The sequence below is a fragment of the Protopterus annectens genome, chromosome 12.part0 (genome assembly GCF_019279795.1).
Source record: "Protopterus annectens isolate FY-2018-M chromosome 12.part0, PAN1.0, whole genome shotgun sequence".
NCBI lineage: Eukaryota > Metazoa > Chordata > Ceratodontiformes > Protopteridae > Protopterus > Protopterus annectens.
Genome location: NC_056746.1, coordinates 574,345,504 through 574,366,082, shown reverse-complemented (window position 1 = coordinate 574,366,082; position 20,579 = coordinate 574,345,504). Strand labels below are relative to the sequence as shown.

The following is a 20,579-nucleotide window of genomic DNA, read 5'->3' as shown; positions in this document are numbered from 1 at the left end:
TTAACATTTCTCTTTACACCTTCGGTGTACTCTTCCCTTCCATTGTTGGTACTGTTTTCCTCCATTACCCTCTTCTTAAGTGATCCTTCCGCTTTTCTACATATACTTTAAAGATGTCTGAAAAAGGCCCTTCAGGGTTTAAAAAATGCAAAATGTTTGGCCATAAGCTGTCTCTTTTGAATGCAAATGATCTATGTGTGTATTGTATGGACCCAGATCGCCTTAACATAGACTGTGCTATCTGTAAAAATTTCAATCTGTGAGCAATCGCGGATTGTAAAAATAAACTAATCTTAAAGGGTTTACTTCCTACAGCCTTTTCAGAAGCAATTACTGGGGCTCAGCACCCTAAAATTACTTCCAAGGAGACTGCAAAAAAAAGTCCCCTAAGCCGTCTGGCAGGATGACTTACTGACTGTATATCCTTTGTCTACAACAAATTGGGGTTCTCATTATCAAAACCTTTAAGAGCCCACTCAACTAGATCCATGGCAACATTGTCAGTATTTTTATCTAGGCATTCCATGGACGATGTAAGTGCAGCTGCAACTTGGACAAATCCTCATATCTTTACTACTCATTACAAACTAGATCTGGTCTTGAGGGGAAGAGCAACTATTGGTTAAACCATGCTCAGGAAGATCCTTCATTAGAGTCCACCCAGAATTTCAGGTAGCAAGGGACTTCATCCTAATAGTTGAGGAATAAATGAAAACTGACATCATCAGATGTTATGTGCTTACCATAACATTCCAGCTGTGTTGTCCATTTTCATTCTTCCTCAACTCCCCGCGCACCAACCCCCATCCTTTGCTATTATGGACTTCTGGAAGAAAGGGAATTTTTTAAGGTTACCACTGTGCCTTACGTTGAGCTCCAAATAATGTACTCCTGTGTGTGAAATATTAATATTTCTTAACTTATTTCTTCTAGCAAACAAGATATGAGGCATGTTAAGGGTTGGTACATTGTGGGTAGGAAGGAGCTCGAGAGCTTTTAGGAGGCCACGAGCTATAGTAACGGCCAAGTTAGATCTGAACCCAACAGTTGATGAAGAATGAAAAAAGGACTACACAGATGGAACATTATGGTAAGTACATAACTTTTTTTTCTTTAACGTTTTCTTAATAGTTTGCTTCCCAACCCTAAGATACTTTTTTTTTTTTTTTTTTAAACACCTTTATTGAATCATCACTTGTGACACAGAGACATTTACATTTATATAAAAGTAATCAAATTCTATGAATAAATTAAAATTAACAAATATTATGCTATAGTATATTGTTGTATATCATATAACCTAAGCAACAATGCATAACTTATTCAATTCCTGCCCCTTTCTTTTAAACAAGAAACATATTTATTAAACCATCATTTAAGATATAAGCAATCGTACATTTATGTAAATGAAAACAAACCACAGAGGTACTGTCTTAGTTGTAAGCATTTTGCATCACAATCCATACAGGCACACTCCCAGTTGCAAACATTATACATCACTTATAATCTACCCAATCATTTTCAGTCAAACATTACATAGTTCATTTAATTCCTGCCCTCTTTTAAAGCTCATTCCTCCCCTGTATATACTGTTACCACAATTCCCATTTTTTCCTATGTAGTTTGTGCCTACCTTTTTTTGAAGATCTCAGTTCCAGTTGTTTTCTTTCTGTTACCATATTCACTACTTCTAATATAGTTGGTTTAGATTTTGATTTCCATTCTATAGTAATTGTTTTTTTTTTTTTTGGCAGCCACCATAATTAGACACAGCAAGGCCTTACCATGTCTAGGCAATTCCAATTGTGTGTCATAGCTCAGAAAAATCATCTCCTTCATCACCCCAATCTGCCCAACCAGCATCTCCAACAGTGCATCCTGCAGGGAATCTTTAAAGTCCACAACTCACTTCAATCCCAGAAAATATTTTTCAAATTGCCTCTTTCTTCCCCGTCACACCTCCAACATTTGCCATCTACCAGAGGAAAAATTCTCTGAAGTCTGCTTAGGGTATAAAATTATCTATCTAAACATTTCCAAGCAATTTTATATGCAACCTTAAGATGCTTCTTGTAAGAAATAGTACATTTTTCAGTTTAGTTCAGATGTTTTGTTTAAAAGCCACAAAATGCTGCATTGTATTGAAAAATAGTTTGGAGTAGTGCTGACCCCGTATGTAGAGGGAAAGTACTCATTTGTATCACTGGTGACCCAGTTTCTGGAGCTGTCCCAGAGAGATGGAAGTGTCAACTTGGTGAAGAATATAAGACAATGACTTAGATGATGGCTAGTTTTCCTGTCTTGGGAGTTGGGTGGGGGGGGAGGGATAAGATGCGGCCTGTCCAATCTCTGATGGTGACCAGGAGCAGTTGTTTGAAGTTGAATAGGGAGTGGCAGACATCCAGCATGTGATAAACAGATGCATGCATTCCACATGTTGCCTTCACTGCATGTCACTCCTCAAGTTAGTGACTTTTCACTAACTGCCTGCAATATCATGGCTGCCTGTGTCATGAGCCCTAATTCTTGTCAGTCCTTTAAAACCAGGTTAGCTGCTCAGCTTCTGCCATCTAAGGAGTCAAGGGGCCCTGCAGTGGAGAGTTACATCAGGGATCAGCTGGAAAGGGAGATATAGGGGGTATTCAGAGCAGGTCAAAGAGTGGTACGGGGAAAAGCCATATGTCAGACTTTACTGGTGGAAAATGGAGAGAACAATAAAAAAATGTCAGATCAGTGAAGTATAAAGTGGTACAGTAGTCTCTCAGGAGTGAGTAGACATGTTGTTTAGAATTAGATGCCCTACGGAGTTTGCTTTTCAGAGTTTGATAGATGTACACTGCTCAAAGTTGCTGTTATGAGATGTAATGACTGGTACTAGGGTCACTAAATGTAGCCTCTTAGAGCTGGCAAAAAAATATAGATTGTAATATAAAATAAATGGTCAAATCCTTAAAAATAATGACACCGGATGTGAGCTAATAAAACAATAAACATATCAATAACTGTCCAGTCTATCTAGTAATGTTGTACCAGGGATAGGGCTCACAAACAAGGCCCTTTTCTCTTTAGCTCAAGTTTTCCCATTTTCTTCTAGGTGTTTTCTGTGTGTGTGTGTGTGTGTGTGTGTGTGTGTGTGTGTTGTATCAGTGTCTTGCATTTTAATGTAACTGCAGAAACACCTGGAGACATCATTAGACTGTATTGAGTTAAAGCTGTTATAGATTGCAAAACATGGCATTTGGTAATCTTTAGAGGGCAACTGAAAAAAAAAGAAAGAAATGTTATGTTAGTGAGCTTTATGCTGTTGCAGATACAGCAAAAGGAAAAGGATATTAAACTTCCAGGCTTAAGAATACGACAGAATGTTTACAGTTTACTCAGAACTGAAGTTTAGATAAAAATATATCTGCAGCCTGGATGGCCAGGCTTTATATACATCCATCCCTCATGACACAGGCAGTTTGGCTGTACAACACTTTTTGCTTAGCTCAAGATTACGTAGTCCTGAGTTTTCACAATTTCTACTGGATTTATTACATACGGTGTTAACCAAAAATGTTTTTTATTTTAAGAGCTTTTTTTGCAACAAAGGGGAATGTAGAGAGGCAATATTTGTCCCCATCTACTCAGATTTATTCATTTTTTTGAATACCAGTGGCTAACAAACAGTGGGTTGGACTGGGTATACATGTATTCAAATGTAAACTGTAAGTGGATGATTGCTGGTTGACATGGGGAGATACATGTTTTTTTTAACACAGTTTGTTACATATTTGAATCAAAACAATTTAGATATTACATTTATGTTTTCAGCAGATTTGATGGTGAGTCACAGCTTAGATGTTACTGTTGTTAAACAGCCTGATACAGAGTACCGGTTCCACTATGAAATTCCAGCCTTCTGATGGCAGACGCTTCAACAGAATAAAACTAATACCCGAAAGCCAAGAGGACTAAAAACTATTTTTTTCTTGTTTTTACAGTGGGGCAGTCCCCCTGCACCCCCAAACTGATATATGCCAACCCTGAGGTCGCACTTACTTGGAGAACAAAGAAATCTTTCTAGATAGAGAATCATTGATGGTGCACAATTAGAAATCAGTGAGTTCTGTGGAGAAAAGCATTCGGCCGTATGCCGTTTGTCTTTTTTTTTTTCTGTGAGCTACTGAAGCTCAAGGAATTTCTCCTCATGATTGTGTAGTGAAGCCCAGAGTATCCACTAAAGTGTATTGGAAATCGTTTAAGTACATTTCAGTATTATGTGTTACAAACTGCCATGCCCTACATGTTAAGAATATATTTGGTTTGCTGTTTTATAGAACTTGACTAATTTGCAGTGCAGACACTAATTTTGTGGAAGAAATAGGAGTTTCACATCTTCGATTTATGCAGAGGGGGCTATAAGAAAAATGACGTAGTTTCCACACAGAAAGGATGGCCAGTATTTCTAGATCTATACTCTTCATTGCAAAAATCAGATTTCACTAGGTAAAAATCAACAGCATCCACTACTTATGGGACAGACACTTTCAAACTGATAAATTGTTTTCAAAAGTGTTGGCATTTTCTTAAAGCTAGTAATTTTTGGTAACATGTTAACAAAACATATTCTCTTTCCTTACAAAACAGTAGAGAGTTTGGATCACATGTTTAGTAAGTTTAAGACAAATGAGGGAACTATTTTTATAGAGCAGCTGTGGACTACCGAAACCCCTAAAGGCTCTTACCCATGTGAGAACTGCACATACACTGTCAGAATTCTGTAAGATTTTTTTTTTTTTTTACGTTTGCAAATTCTTCTCCTTTATTACATACCCAGACTGACTGGGTTCATTTATTTTGCAGTGTGCTTCTGCAGAGCATTTTATGTAGGCAGACTTCACATCCCCTAAAACAATGAATTGCAGTACATATTAACAATATCACCTGTAAAAGGGTACTCAGTTCTTTAGATCACCACAAGGTTTAACACTCCCGGTGCTGTTTTCTTGTTTATAAGAAATTATTTGGTGCAAGGAAGGGGACTGGCACAAACACTAAGGCAGAATTTATTCAACTAAGGGGGAAATGCATGGATCCTTAACTTAGGAGATACTTATCCCCAAAGTTTGAATGAATTTAATATTTGTTTTTTTTTTTCAGTTTGTTTTTTTTATTAATTCATTTATACCTCTAGATGATACTGATACAATGCATTTTCTTTTGTTGTTGAAAAGTACTGTGCTTCCCACCAGATGGCAGTATATTACCATGCAGCTTTTAACCTTTATGGGGGACTAAATCTGTTGCAAGGAAAGGGACTGAAACAAATAATAAGGCACAATTTATTTACTTATTAAAAGGGAAAGTATGTTATTTCTTAACTTAAGGGCTCTTTACTCCTCAGATTTGAATGAATTTATTTAATACTTGTAGATTTTATATAATTCAGTTGTTTATATCAGACTAAAGAGCATTAATGCAAACTTTGTAATTTATTTTTGCTGTTGAAATTCCCTGCCATTCCCACTCAATGGCAAGATTTTGCAATGCTCCAGTTTATTATTCATAGATGTATTTAGTGAGTCTTCTTTCACTGTGAAAAGTAGGCTTTAACTCACATGATTTTTGGAATGTTGTAATTAAACTTGGTCTTTCTTTTTTTATCAAATTAAAGCACTGTAAAAAAACAAATTGGGGCAAAAAGGGAGTTGTATGCAGCCCAAATAAAGTTGATTGCAAGTTTCTACATGACACTTGAGTGAATGACATTTTTCTTCAATTCCAAATGACTGAATTAAAATGTTTGAAAGTTTATTTTATTGAAAGACCTTTTATTTGAATTCCAAATAATGAAAGCATCATACAGTGAAAATCATCCAAATAAAAAAAAAAATAAAAAATTTGCTCTTTTTTTAAACACCTTTATTGAGTCATCACTTGTGACATAGGCACATTTACATTTATATAAAAGTAATCAAACTCTATGAATAAGTTAAAATTAATAAACATTATGCTATACATATATCATTATATGTCATATAACCTAAGCAACATTACATAAATTATTCAATTCCTGCCCCTTTCTTTTAAACAAGAAACATATTTATTAAACCATCATTTAAGATATAAGCAATCATACATTTATGTAAATGAAAACAAACCACAGAGTTACTATCTTAGTTGTAAGCATTTTGCATCACAAACCATATTGACACACTCCCAGTTGCAAACATTATTATACATCACTTATAATTTATCCAATCATTTTCAGTCAAACATTGCATAGTTCATTTAAGTCCTGCCTTCTTTTAAAGCTCATTCCTCCCCTGTATATACTGTTCCCACAATTCCCATTTTTTCCTATGTAGTTTGTGCCTACCTTTTTTTGAAGATCTCAATTCCAGTTGTTTTGTCTCTGTTACCATATTCACTACTTCTAATATAGTTTGTTTAGATTTTGATTTCCATTCTATAGTAATTTTTTTTGGCAACCACCATAATTAGAGACAGCAAGGCCTTACTTACCATGTCTAGGCAATTCCAACTCTGTGTCATAGCTCAGGAAAAATCATCTCCGTCATCACCCCAATCTGCCCAACCAGCATCTCCGACAGTGCATCCTGCAGGGAATCTTTAAAGTCCACAACTCACTTCAGTCCCAGAAAATATTTTCCAAATTGCCTCTTTTTTCCCCGTCACACCTCCAACATTTGCTGTCTACCTGAGGAAAATTTCTCTGAAGTCTGCTTAGGGTACAAAAGTATCGATCTAAACATTTCCAAGCAATTTTATATGCATCCCTAAGATGCTTCTTGTAAGAACTAGTACCTTTTTCAGTTTAGTTCGGATGTTTTGTTTAAAAGCCACAAAATGCTGCATTGTATTGAAAAATAGTTTGGAATAGTGCTGACCCTGTATGTAGAGGGAAAGTACTAATTTGTATCACTGGTGACCCAGTTTCTGGAGCTGTCCCAGAGAGATGGAAGTGTCAACTTGGTGAAGAATATAAGACAATGACTTAGATGATGGCTAGTTTTCCTGTCTTGGGAGTTAGGTGGGTGGGGGGTGGATAAGATGCAGCCTGTCCAATCTCTGATGGTGACCAGGAGCAGTTGTTTGAAGTTGAATAGGGAGTGGCAGACATCCAGCATGCGATAAACAGATGCATGCATTCCACATGTTGCCTTCACTGCATGTCACTCCTCAAGTTAGTGACTTTTCACTAACTGCCTGCAATATCATGGCTGCCTGTGTCATGAGCCCTGATTCTTGTCAGTCCTTTAAAAACAGGTTAGCTGCTCAGCTTCTGCCATCTAAGGAGTCAAGGGGCCCTGCAGTGGAGAGTTACATCAGAGATTAGCTGGAAAGGGAGATATAGGGGGTATTCAGAGCAGGTCAAAGAGTGGTACGGGGAAAAGCCATATGTCAGACTTTACTGGTGGAAAATGGAGAGAACAATAAAAAAAGGTCAGATCAGTGAAGTATAAAGTGGTACAGTAGTCTCTCAGGAGTGAGTAGACATGTTGTTTAGAATTAGATGGCCTACGGAGTTTGCTTTTCAGAGTTTGATAGATGCACACTGCTCAAAGTTGCTGTTATGAGATGTAATGACTGGTACTAGGGTCACTAAATGTAGCCTCTTAGAGCTGGCAAAAAAAATATAGATTGTAATATAAAATAAATGGTCGAATCTTTAAAAATAATGACACCGGATGTGAACTAATAAAACAATAAACAAGGTTTATTTTTGATCTTGCCTGGTGCTGATTTTTGTTGTCGTCGTATTTGAACAGCCATTGACAGGAAGTGTAGCTTGTGGATCCTTGTGCTGGGTGGAGACAAATCATTATTATTTAGGGAAAAAGGCAGACAACAGACTAGCATTTTAATTTTTAGAGTGTTTAAGTACCTGTTTTTATTCCACCTGTTGCTATCGGTAAAAGAACTTTATAAGCTATATTCAAATGACAGCATCCCACCATGTGAAAGTATATTGCCTTGATAAAACTGGAATAAGAAGTCAGTGAAAAAAGATAAGAGAACGAACCTGGTGAAGCAACATCGTTTTGTGCACTTTTCCAGAATTTACTAATAAAAAACACAAATTGCAGTTAAATTTTTACCCCAAATTAAGACATTAACAGCATTGTTTCTGTTTCTTAAATTGTTGTGCTACAAACTCATCTGTCCCCTTAACTTTCAACATATCAATAACTGTCCAGTCTATCTAGTAATGTTGTACCAGGGATAGGGCTCACAAACAAGGCCCTTTTCTCTTTAGCTCAAGTTTTCCCATTTTCTTCTAGGTGTTTTCTGTGTGTGTGTGTGTGTGTGTGTGTGTGTGTGTGTGTGTGTGTGTGTGTGTGTGTGTGTGTTGTATCAGTGTCTTGCATTTTAATGTAACTGCAGAAACACCTGGAGACATCATTAGACTGTATTGAGTTAAAGCTATTATAGATTGCAAAACATGGCATTTGGTAATCTTTAGAGGGCAGCTGAAAAAAAAAAGAAGGAAATGTTATGTTAGTGAGCTTTATGCTGTTGCATATACAGCAAAAGGAAAAGGATATTAAACGTCCAGGCTTAAGAATACAACAGAATGTTTACAGTTTACTCAGAACTGAAGTTTAGATAAAAATATATCTACAGCCTGGATGGCCAGGCTTTATATACATCCATCCCTCGTGACACAGGCAGTTTGGCTGTACAACACATTTTGCTTAGCTCAAGATTATATAGTCCTGAGTTTTCACAATTTCTGCTAGATTTATTACATACAAATTAACCAAAAATGTTGTTTATTTTAAGGGCTTTTTTGCAACAAAGGGGAATGTAGAGAAGCAATATTTGTCCCCATCTACTCAGATTTATTCATTTTTTTGAATACCAGTGGCTAACAAACAGTGGGTTGGACTGGGTCTACATGTATTGAAATGTAAACTGTAAGTGGATGATTGCTGGTTGACATGGGGAGATACATGGTTTCTTTAACACAGTTTGTTACATATTTGAATCAAAACAATGTAGAAATTACATTTATGTTTTCATCAGATTTGATGGTGAGTCACAGCTTAGATGTTACTGTTGTTAAACAGCCTGATACAGATACCGGTTCCACTATGAAATTCCAGCCTTCTGATGGCAGATGCTTCAACAGAATAAAACTAATACCCAAAAGCCAAGAGGACTAAAAACTATTTTTTCTTGTTTTTACAGTGGGGCAGTCCCCCTGCACCCCCAAACTGATATATGCCAACCCTGAGGTCTCACTTATTTGGAGAACAAAGAAATCTTCCTAGAAAGCGAATCATTGATGGTGCACAATTAGAAATCAATGATTTCTGTGGAGAAAAGCATTCGGCCTTATGCCGTTTGTCTTTTTTTTTTTTCTGCGACCTACTGAAGCTCGGGGAATTTTTCCTCATGATTGTGTAGGGAAGCCCAGAGTATCCACTAAAATTTATTGGAAATTGTTTTAAAAGTAATTCTTTGTTATGTGTTACAAACTGCCATGCCCTACATGTTGTTAAGAATATATTTGGTTTGCTGTTTTATAGAACTTGACTAATTTGCAGTGCACACACTAATTTTGTGGAAGAAATAGGAGTTTCACATCTTTGATTTATGCAGAGAGGGCTATAAGAAGAATGACATAGTTTCCACCCAGAAAGGATGGCCAGTACTTCTAGGTCTATATTCTTCATTGCAAAAATCAGATTTCACTAGGTAAAAATCAACAGGGTCCACGTTTTATTACTACTTATGGTACAGACACTTTCAAACTGATAAATTGTTTTCAAAAGTGTTGGCATTTTCGTAAAGCTAATAATTTTTTGGTAACATGTTAACAAAACATATTCTGTTTCCTTACAAAACAGTAGAGACTTTGGATCAGATGTTTTGTAAGTTTATGAAAACTGAGGGAACTGTTTTTATAGAGCAACTGTGGACTACCAAAAATCCTAAAAGCTCTTACCCATGTGAGAACTGCACACACTATCACAATTCTGTAAGATTAATTTTTTTTTTAATTTATTTATTTTTTTACATCTGCAAATTCTGCTCCTTTATTACATACCCAGACTGACTGGGTCATTTATCTTGCAGTGTGCTTTTGTAGAACATTTTATGTAGGCAGACTTCACATCTACTAAAACAATGAATATCAGTAGATATTAACAATATCAGCTGTAAAAGGGTACTCAGTTTTTTATATCACCACAAGGTTTAACACTCCCGGTGCTGTTTTCTTGTTTATAGGAAATGATTTGGTGCAAGGAAGGGGACTGGCACAAACACTAAGGCAGAATTTATTCAGCTAAGGGGGGAAATACATGGATCCTTAACTTGGTAGATATTTATCGCCAAAGTTTGAATGAATTTAATATTTGTTGCTTTTTTGTATTAATTCATTTGTTTATACCCCTAGATGATATTGATACAATCCATTTTCTTCTTTTATTGTTGAAAGCACTGTGCTTCCCACCAGATGGCAGTATTTTACTATGTAGCATTTAACCTTTATGGGGGTGGGGGGTGGGGGTGGGGGTAAATCTGTTGCAAGGAAAGGGACTGAAACAAATACTAAGGTGCAATTTATTTACTTAATAAAAGGGAAAGTATGTGGAGTCTTAACTTCAGGGCTCTTTACTCCTCAGGTTTGAATGAATTTATTTAATGCTTGTAGATTTTATATAATTCAGTTGTTTATATCAAACTAAAGAGCATTAATGCAAACTTTGTAATTTATTTTTGCTGTTGAAATTCCCTGCTGTTCCCACTCAATGGCAAGATTTTGCAATGCTCCAGTTTATTATTCATAGATGTATTTAGTGAGTCTTCTTTCACTGTGAAAAGTTGCTTTAATTCATATGATATTTTTGAATGTTGTAATTAAACTTGCTCTTTCTTTTTTCTCAGATTAAAGCACTGAGAAAAAACATATTGGGGTAAAAAGGGAGTTGTATGCAGCTCAAATAAAGTTGATTGCAATTTTGTATGTGACACTTGAGTGAATGACATTTTTCTTCAATTCCAAATGACTGAATTAAAATGTTTGAAAGTTTATTTTATTGAACGACCTTTTATTTGAATTCCAAATAATGAAAGCGTCATACAATGAAAATCATCCAAATAAAAAAAAAAAAATTAAATAGAAACTGTACCAACAGCAGTTATGTGTGTGTAGGTAATTCCAGTCACAAGATAAAACTTCTTCATATATTTTTATATATTCCTTTTCTATTTTACAGAACTAGTTCTAGTTATGCCACGTTCAGTGAAATGGACTTTTAATCAAATGGTCATTCAGCTAAATGGACTTTCAAACATTTTAACTCACTGAGTTTTCATACAATAAAATTGTCATTCAAACCAATGGTACACACCCATGTGTGTATATAAATATAAATATATCAAATTTATGTATTCATTGCCAGGAAAGTCCAACTGTTTAGGAGCCCATTTTCAGTGGAGGCCCATGGAGAAAAGCTTGAAAGTATTACAAAACATTATAAGAACAATAATTTTACAATATTCAAAAATAATATAAAAAACATCTATGGTTGAAATAGCTATTCCAAATTAGACATAATATGAAAATATTAGTTAAGAATAGATCCAAATTATATAACAATGATTTAATGTTTAGAGAAATCTTAGCCAGTTTATGGAGAAATTAAAGGTAAGTTAGTGCAATGCAAGCGGGAATTGCAATATGAAGTGAGAGAAAAGCAGGCTTATGGTACATTTAGAGAGAAAGCAAGGGGAGAGAAAATGATAGAAGTATGGAAGTGAGTGAAGAAGGGAGGATAAGGAGGTGTAAGGTATGAATAGGTATTTCTTCACATTTAGGGATATAGTGTATCCTGGTGATTTTGGCTAGAAAGTCTTTCAGAATGGTTTGAAGGATGGGAGGGAGATTATTGACCTAGTGAATACAGCTAAGGAGTTCCAGGCCTTAGCAATATGGTAGAAGTATAGAAAATTCTCACCAGATTTGATATGTTTGTGGATAGATAGATATTTTTGTCATTGGATCGTAATGACCGACTGGGAACATTGTATAGAATACTATGTGCTGGACAAGAATATGGATGCTGGATAATTTTGCAGGTGGTAAGATGCTGTGTATATGTTAGTTGATTGGGTAGTTCTAACCAGATTTTGTGTACGCAGAGACAGACAGACACACACACACACTTGGTTATCTGCAGTTGATTAATTATACTCTGCATTTACCACAATAATGTACAGGCTGAGAGCTTTATGCTGAAGAGAGAGTATCCCTTGTACATTAAACTGATGCAGTGGAAGGTCATTTTAGGCATGTAACAAACTTTTATCTAAATTTAGTGTAGTCTGTTAATTTTTCTAAAGTTCTTTGGGAGGTGGTTCCAGTTGCTTGGCACAAATTTGCTAAAACTCCTTTCATCAATATCAAAGATGGATGGAGGTCTTTGAAAAGTCAGGCTGTCTCCCTGTGCACTTAGACTATATAGGGAGGTTTTTAGTACTAGTTGGTTTTCAAGGTGGAATAGTATTTTACAAGTATAGGGTAAGCCTTAGTTATTTATATACTATTACCTGAACAATCTGATGTTTATCTGAAATTACAAAGATCAAAGCCTTACATTTTGCTAACTTTTTGAAAGTCGGGATTAACATAGCAGTTGTTTTTGTGTTGTTTTGTGCTCTTAAGTGTTGAGCCAGTTTCCTATCTTTTTGAATGCGGGCCGTAGATGGACCCACTCTGTGGAGAATAATGTCACCAATGAAAAGAATAATCACTGAGGGATGTGTGTTGTTTGTGCTGTCGTTTACAAATAGAATCGTGTATGGATCCAAAAGCTAACATTGTAGTAACTGCTGAAGTGAAGATGCCCTTTTCTTTTATTTTTGGTCATCTCCCATCTTATTTAAATAACATGGTTATCGCCCATCTTGATCATAAAGGTCCCGTGAGACAAATAATTGCTGAACCATGACAAAGTATTAGGGCTAAAACCAAGCACTTCTAGTTTCCTAAAAAAAGTATAGTCCACTGTGTAAAAACACTTGAGGGATCATTTAAACAGATCTTGAGTCAGCCCTTCTCTATGGCCCAATAATATTTTAAGAGTCACTATGTAGCTTGCAGTGAGTGTGTTACAACCAGTTTGAAAACGATGTTGGTTGTCAGTAAGAATTCTATTTTTACTAATACTAATGTTCTCAGGTAGTTGACTGTAAGTGACGTTTGCAGATATGATTGTAATTGGAGAAAGAACTATTAGTCTAAAGTTTTAATTTGCAGAGGAAAATGATTTATTTGGGGTAGGAATGATAGGGAATGTTTAAACTGAGAGGGGGACTATGTTAGTGGTCAGTTAGAGATTGAAAATGTGCATAAGGAGTTTGGTTAGTGGACAAGCAGTGCTGCCAAGGAAAGAAGGGTGGGTGCCATATTCATAGGGTTGGTTTTCTTTTCTAACTTTTCAAAGAATTCCCTTACTGTTCTGTGTATGAGTACCTTAAATTAGAATGGAGATGGGTAGGCTTGACTTTTTGTAGTGGCTGTAACATAGGTGCTGCTGTCAGGTGATGATATAGGGGTAGTTGGAGTAGTAATGTGGTTTTTAAATTTATGTAGCCAGGAGTACACCATTTGGCTCCAGTGTCAAGCAGTGCGTATACAGAGTATAAATGCCCATATGCATACATCATTTGGTTCCACTCAATGGTTGCATGGAGTATAAATTCTCATATGCAAGAGTACAGGATTTGACTCAATTGTCATACAGTGTGTGTGTGTTTGTGTGCAGAGTACATATTTCTGTAGGCTGTCTTGCTCCATTGTCATGCAGTGTGTGTGCAAGGTATAAATTCCCTTAGGTAGGACACACCATTTGGATTTATTGTCATGCACTGGATATAGAGAGTATAAATTCCTGTAGGACGGCGTACAGCATTTAGTCCCATTGTCATGCAGCATTTATACAGAGTAGTTATAACAACTGACTGTTTTTTAATCTTTATAAGCCTACAATGTCATGAGTTCTTTATTTAATTCAGATAATTACAAAGTAGGAAGTTTGCCAGTCACTTCGGTTTCAGTCTCATGTGTCTATACTAACTGATAATTCTTGTATTATTTATTTACTTGAAAGAAATGAAGTTCAAAGGATTTGCACGCTGCAGTCTAACTAGAGTAACTCTGTGCTGTGGATTCTGTGTGGCTTAGGACATTCATAGTGATAATTAAATGATGAGATAGAAAGGGGATAATGGGCACAATTTGCAGAGACTGCTGTGCGGCTCACATTTCTCACACCTAGCATTGCATATCCTTCAGGGGCATACAAGAGCCATTCTCTGGCTGTTTTGACTCCATTTTAAAATTAAACTGATGTTACTTGAAACCTAAACTTGTGTGGGAGGTATTTATTACTGCATACAGATGGCTTTAGTTTAACAACCAAGCTTGAATAGCTAAAATTGTGTAATACATTTAAGATGCGGTGCAGTGGTTAGAGTTGTCACCTTATAGCAAAAAAGTTCCTGGTTCGATTCTCAGCTGGGGTGCCTTCTGTGCGGAGTCTGCATGTCCTCCCTGTATTCATGTGGGTTTCCTCCGGGTGCTTCAGTTTCCTCCCACATTCCAAAGACATGCATCTGGAGCCCATGCTATCAGAGTGCATCCGCACTCATAAGACAAGGGGAACTCAGTGTGTGTGGAGTCACACTTCCCTCCAGGAGACAGCAATAATGGAGCTTGGAAGAGCTGCCAAGGGGTTGCTCCCTGGTGTGAGGTAGATAGCCCTGCAGGATCAGCAAGCTGGTCCACTCCCTAATACACAACTCTTCTTGGGCAGGAACAAATGGGCTATAGGGCTGTTGCCTAGCCCCAGAATGCCTGGCTCCTGTCCCCCACAGGAACAAATTGGCCAATTGGGTGCAAGTAGAATTACCATCTGGTGAGGTCCTATGGGGGGAAAGTTAAATATAAGGAACAGAATGACCTTGATTTTTCTAAGTCTAGTTATTTGTGTCATTAAAATGTGTATCCCAGAACATAAACAAGTTGAAATTGATAATAAAATGTGTGCCAGAAGAGATCTAGTGGTGATGACATCCTTTAGAAACAACTGGATAGCTATGTTTGTTTTTTTTTCCCCATTCTGTTCATTGACTTTCACCATTTTTATCCCCTTTGAGACCCAGAGAATGTGTTAAATTTTTGTTAGCCTAGGCCTTTACTACCACACCTCACGGCTGGTTTGTATACAGTGCACTGAGTGCTGCTCTAGACTGAGTACCCTCCCAGTGGCTCCTTTACCCTGTGTGCCATCCTTCATTGTAAGTATAATACACGCAGAGACCAAAGCTCAGTAACCAGGTAATTGGGTATACCTGTTGCCTCTTTTTACCTTGTATGTTGTAGCTGTCACATACTAACTATTATATTGCTATTATTTTCCTAATGGTGTACTTTGTTTTTATCTGGTTTGCTTTTAGGGAGGCTGGGATCATGTAACAGTAAGAGGAAATTCACTTGAACCTCCTCGGAATAGTTTGGATGAATCTGGAAACAGGAGCGAAAAATTGTACAGGCAAGAAAGCGGAAGAGATGAGAGAAAAAATAGTAATGAGGAATGACAGCTATCACTGGAAAAGAGCAGGACAAACATTAATTTGTTGTTACTTGCTGACTTTACTGCTGCTGTTTGTATGCTGCTCATTATACAGGACTAAACAGAACTCAGAAAATGCTGCTTTGTGTATACGTATTTCATTCCCTTCATTTTCCCTTAAAACACTTATGTACATATGTATATAAAGTAGATAAGATGTTAAGTATGACTGTTTCTTTCTTTCAGAGAAATCATATTGTTTAGGATTCAAAACCTAAACACAATGAAATCTTACTGGCATATAAAATGAATCCATAAGCAGCTTCTTAAAACAGGACTTTGTTTCTACTGTCACTGAGCTCTTCAGTAGTTCATATCCCTCAGTGCTGTCCAGTTTGTTCCTTTTGCTGCTTTCCTCTGTCGTAAGTGCAGCAGCGTAGGGATTCCTTTGCTTCTTGTCGCAGTATTTTGTGGCTGTGCAAGTGACCATTGGAAGTGGCAAGTGACACAGAATTTTATTAACTTTAAAGCCCAGCAGTATTTCAAGGTCAGAATTATATTTTATTTTTTTAACCAAGAAAAGCTTGTTGACAATGCAGAGTTTCGTGACAAAAATAATTCTGTCAACATTTTACAAAAAAGAATCAAAATCATAAGCATTGTGTACATAACGACAAACATAAATTGAGGTATACCATTAACTAGATGGGCTAAATGATCATATACTGTGATTACATAGAGATTTATTAAAAATGGAAAATGGATGATATAAGTTGAAATAAGCAAACCCTAAATCAAAGGCTGATTATTAGGCTTCAAGGGAGTCCTACTGGGGCTTCCTCATGAAAATCTTTCTGCTTTCATGTTTTTTAAGTATAGAATGCAATCTGATTCATATTTTTAGAACTTATCATTTTAACTTGGGTGTTAATGATTTAGCTGTTTTTCTGTATATTTGAGTTTATTTTTTACAACAAAAGGAAACTAGAAAGACGTAGTTAAACATCAAGAAACAATTACAGCAGTAGTAGTTGACTGTTAATACTCAAACATGGCTATAAGCCGAATTTGGAAATGTTTGATCAGAATATGTCTTTATTATGGAGGTACTCCTTTTCTAGGTGTTGGTGTGACCTTGGGCCTGGCTTATATAAGTTTAGGGGTGTGGGGTCACGGGACAATGCCCCTCACAGAAAGTGCTTTGGTACTTAAGGGGTTTGAGGTTAGAAAGGCAGCATGGTGGCTTAGTGGTTAATATGTCTGCCTAAAAGTGTGGGCTCAGTTCTGAACTCTGGTCACTGCCTGTGTGGAGTAAGCATACTCTCCCTGTGTTTTATGGTTACTTTGGTTTCATCTCATCTCCCAAAAAACATACTGGTTGATTTTGTACTGCTGTTGAGAATAAAAAAAGATCCACGATGACCAGATCACTTAACCATTTAGCAAATTGATTTAAAAAAAGCTAAATTAAAGAGCTTTAGTTAGGTACATTTAGTTTGCGTTTTTGTATTGCTTTTATCTTCTGGAGTACTGTGTTATGGCTTGCTTGTGGCATTTTGTGTTATGTCTGGTTTAATGTTTTGCTAATAATTTTTGGTTCAGTATTTTACAAAGATGTTATTTATTTTTCTGTGTTTGGGGAGGGGGAATGAACATATGGTTTGCTGTATGTCAGTGTGGTGTTTTACTGAGTCCAGCTTGAAAGACTCCTTGTAAATGATTTGTTTTAACTTTGAACTGTAGGTTTTATATTTAGTAGTCAGAATTTTACAGAGATACCAAGGTCATGAGGTGTAATTTTCTGTATTCAGTTAAGCAGTTCTTGCCAAAAAATCACTTAGCACATGGCCACATTATTTGGTTGATGTCAACTTTATTTTCAGAGTTACATTCAGTCCATTATTACAGAAAAATCATATGCATGTTATGTAAACTTTCGGGAGTTCACTAGGCACAATGGAAAATTTGTATTCAGTCATGATGGAACTTGCTTGATAGAGCTGATGAAAGTAGGAGCTTTTTCTGTTTGTATTCTGGTGAAAATCAGTTTCTTCATTTTCCTCATACCCCAACTTGTTTGTGGCACTTTCTCACCTTGCTGCTTGATACCCTTGTAAATGTAGATTCCCTTTATTTCAGTAGAATAGCTCAATGAGAGTTATTTACTGGTAATGTTGTATTTCACGAAGAACAGGATGACTTATAGTGTTGATAACTCACCAGAGTTATGCATAAGAATGGCTGTTTTGAGTTATCATTGTAATGAAAAATCGGACTTAGTTATCTCAATGTATGAATATCCTTCAAGGATTTTAATGAACACTTGAATGGTTTTGCCTTGTACTAGCTTGATCTCAGTATCTTAAAAATCAGGTTTGTTGCCAATAAAGAGGAATGATGTTCTGAATAAGGTCTTCTTGATGAGCTGTTTATTTTAAAATATTTCCTTAAGTTTGTCCATAAATTGTATATTTTTATTTAAATACAGAACCTTATTTTCAGCTTTAAGGAAGATTATGTAAGGAACTGAGTGTCACTATGTGAAAAAAAGTTAATCCTGCCAGTTTTATGCACATTATTTTAAGATGACACCTTTTCCACACAGAAAATTTTGTATTCCTGATAATAATGTTTTACTGTCTTAGCCCATAACCACCCTTCTTTAGATAATTGCTGAGAATCTTCAAGGAGACCAGATGAAATGTGCCTTTCAATATTAAAGAGTTTAGCAGCTCTTTTTTTCTTTATCAGGCTTTTTTTTTGAGGGACAGAGAGGCGATTTTGTAAGACTGTAAATTATTTTTGGAAGGAATGTCATGTTAAAGGCAAGTATTCTACAAATATTTGACAGTCCGAGACAGGTCTTTTCATAGCTTCCATTTTTTAGAGGGGGTGTCCAAATTTGGAATACCAAAATACTTTGATGTAACATTTGCAGCAAAAACAAAAAGAAGCACACTCCTTTCTTTGTTAACAGATACTGTCTTAGTTTTGGTTAGCCTTTAACCCTGAGACTTCATCAAAGTTTTAAAAATGTTCTCTATAGCAGGTATAGATTCACCAGGATCTGGTATCAGACTAAGACATTCATCTGCAAATGACTAAATATTTGCCTTACTACTACCTTTGGACACCCATCCCTTAATAGAAGAAAAAGAGCTTCTGAATCTGCAGGCAGACTGTTATAATCATTAATAGCAGTAAAGGGAACAGAGGGCATCTTTGCCTGGTACCTCTTTCTGATAGAAGAGAATAAGTTGTTTATCCAAGCAGAAGCTGTCTATTAGTTATACTTGACATGGATCCAGCAAGAGTATATTTTAAGTTGATATTTATTTTTAGTTTAGTTTAATCCCTACTTCAAGAAATACAAACCTTTTACAAGTAACCTGAGTTTTAGTGGATCAGGTGCCTGGCAGAGGAAGATGGGATCAAACAGTAGCTGCCGGGTCACCTATCCTTTGTACAAGGAGGCAGCACTGATATGCCACTTAGTTGGCATCTGACAACTGTACAGCATGAGCCTATAGAGGCTACTTGGGCAGGAATGAATGGGCCAAAGGGCTCTAGCCCAGCTTAGGGATAATTCATGTTTCATGGAACAAATGGAGAGATTGAGTGGAGGTAGAAGAGCCATGGAGTAAAGTCCTGAAGAGAATAAAAATAAAGAGATACAGACTTTTTAACAAAAATAAACTTTGCTTTTTAGAAGACTGTGCTGCAGTTATATCTGCTTATGCAGCTGTAAAATTAATATTTTGGACCTGGATATTCCTGGAGTGGCTTCCTAATTATGCATTTATAAGCTCTAAGTACTAATGGCCAGAAGGCCAGAATCCAAGAATCTCAGGCTAGTTCACTGTTTGTAGTACAAAGGCATGTCATCACAGCTCAGTCATACCAGCCTTTTGTTGATAAACAAGTACACGACATTAGACAGACTTAAATAGCAATGGTTAATAAAATGGTACCATAGGACTTATTTATTTATCTGTATTTTATTCATCAACGAAGGAGACCGATCCTTTGAAATAATTCCATCCTTGATGTAGGCCAGAGGGCCAGTAAGAATTTTATTTGTTAGCAGAGTGGATAGAGCAGTCCTATAAATCTTTTCAGCTATGATCCAAGCCAAGAGACAGTAGCTAATACAGCAAGAGGTGGCACCATCCAAAAGTACTTCAAGAACAAGTAGCACAAAGCAGTAGCTAATACAACAAAGAGTAATATAGTAGGGTAACTAATATAAGAAATGGTAATATAATGCAGTATCTAACATATTCTGAGGTAGTACAATCCAATAACTAATACAACAAAAGGTAATATAATACAATACATAATACAAGAGGTTGTACACTCCCAACAAGTAATTCCACAAGAGGTGATAGAGTACTGTAAGCAGTCCAGTCCAGTAAGTGATACAATAAGCAGTAGTGCAATCCACTAGCAAGTACAAGAGATAGTACAGCATAGTAACTGTGCAGTAAACCTGTCTCTCCACCTTGCTGTAGATGCCTATTTCTAGTGTTAGTACAGTATTGTAAGCTCTGTGTTGTACTACAGTGTCACCTTTCAAAGATTACACTGCAGAGATAGCCATGGAGGGCAATAGCACAAGCACAGAACACTAGCTGGAAGTGCGAGGAAGGGAGATGTACAGTAAGGGTAGTAAAGGGGAGTTCACTGACCCTGATACACTGGCAGATGCGAGAGTCAGAGCATTAGGAAAAGAAGAAGCAAAAGGGAAATGGAGAGTTGAAAGGATGGAGATGGGGTATTGAATAGGAAGTTGAGGGCATAGGAGACTTAGAAGTATTAATTTAGAATTCAGAGGGGGAGGTGGGGAGCACACTGGAGGAAGAGTGAATGGCAGATAAGATATTGAAATTATGTATAGATATTACAATGAAATCAGGCAGCAGTGAAGTAATGAATCTGCTGATGGTGACTTTAGCAGTGAAGGGGTCTTTATTCCAGAAAACATGA

The 20,579-nt window shown here is 36.5% G+C and overlaps 1 protein-coding gene across 1 annotated transcript in view; it reads left to right on the top strand.

Moving 5' to 3' along the window:
- Nucleotides 1–18,005, top strand: part of TECPR1 (tectonin beta-propeller repeat containing 1) — a gene marked incomplete in the record, with an annotated part of 1,181,271 nt that extends 1,163,266 nt beyond the window's left edge. The window contains 1 exon segment of the mRNA XM_044089712.1: nt 15,478–18,005. Within this exon segment, the coding sequence (XP_043945647.1) occupies nt 15,478–15,618 (141 nt within the window).
- Nucleotides 18,006–20,579: the final 2,574 nt, after the last annotated feature.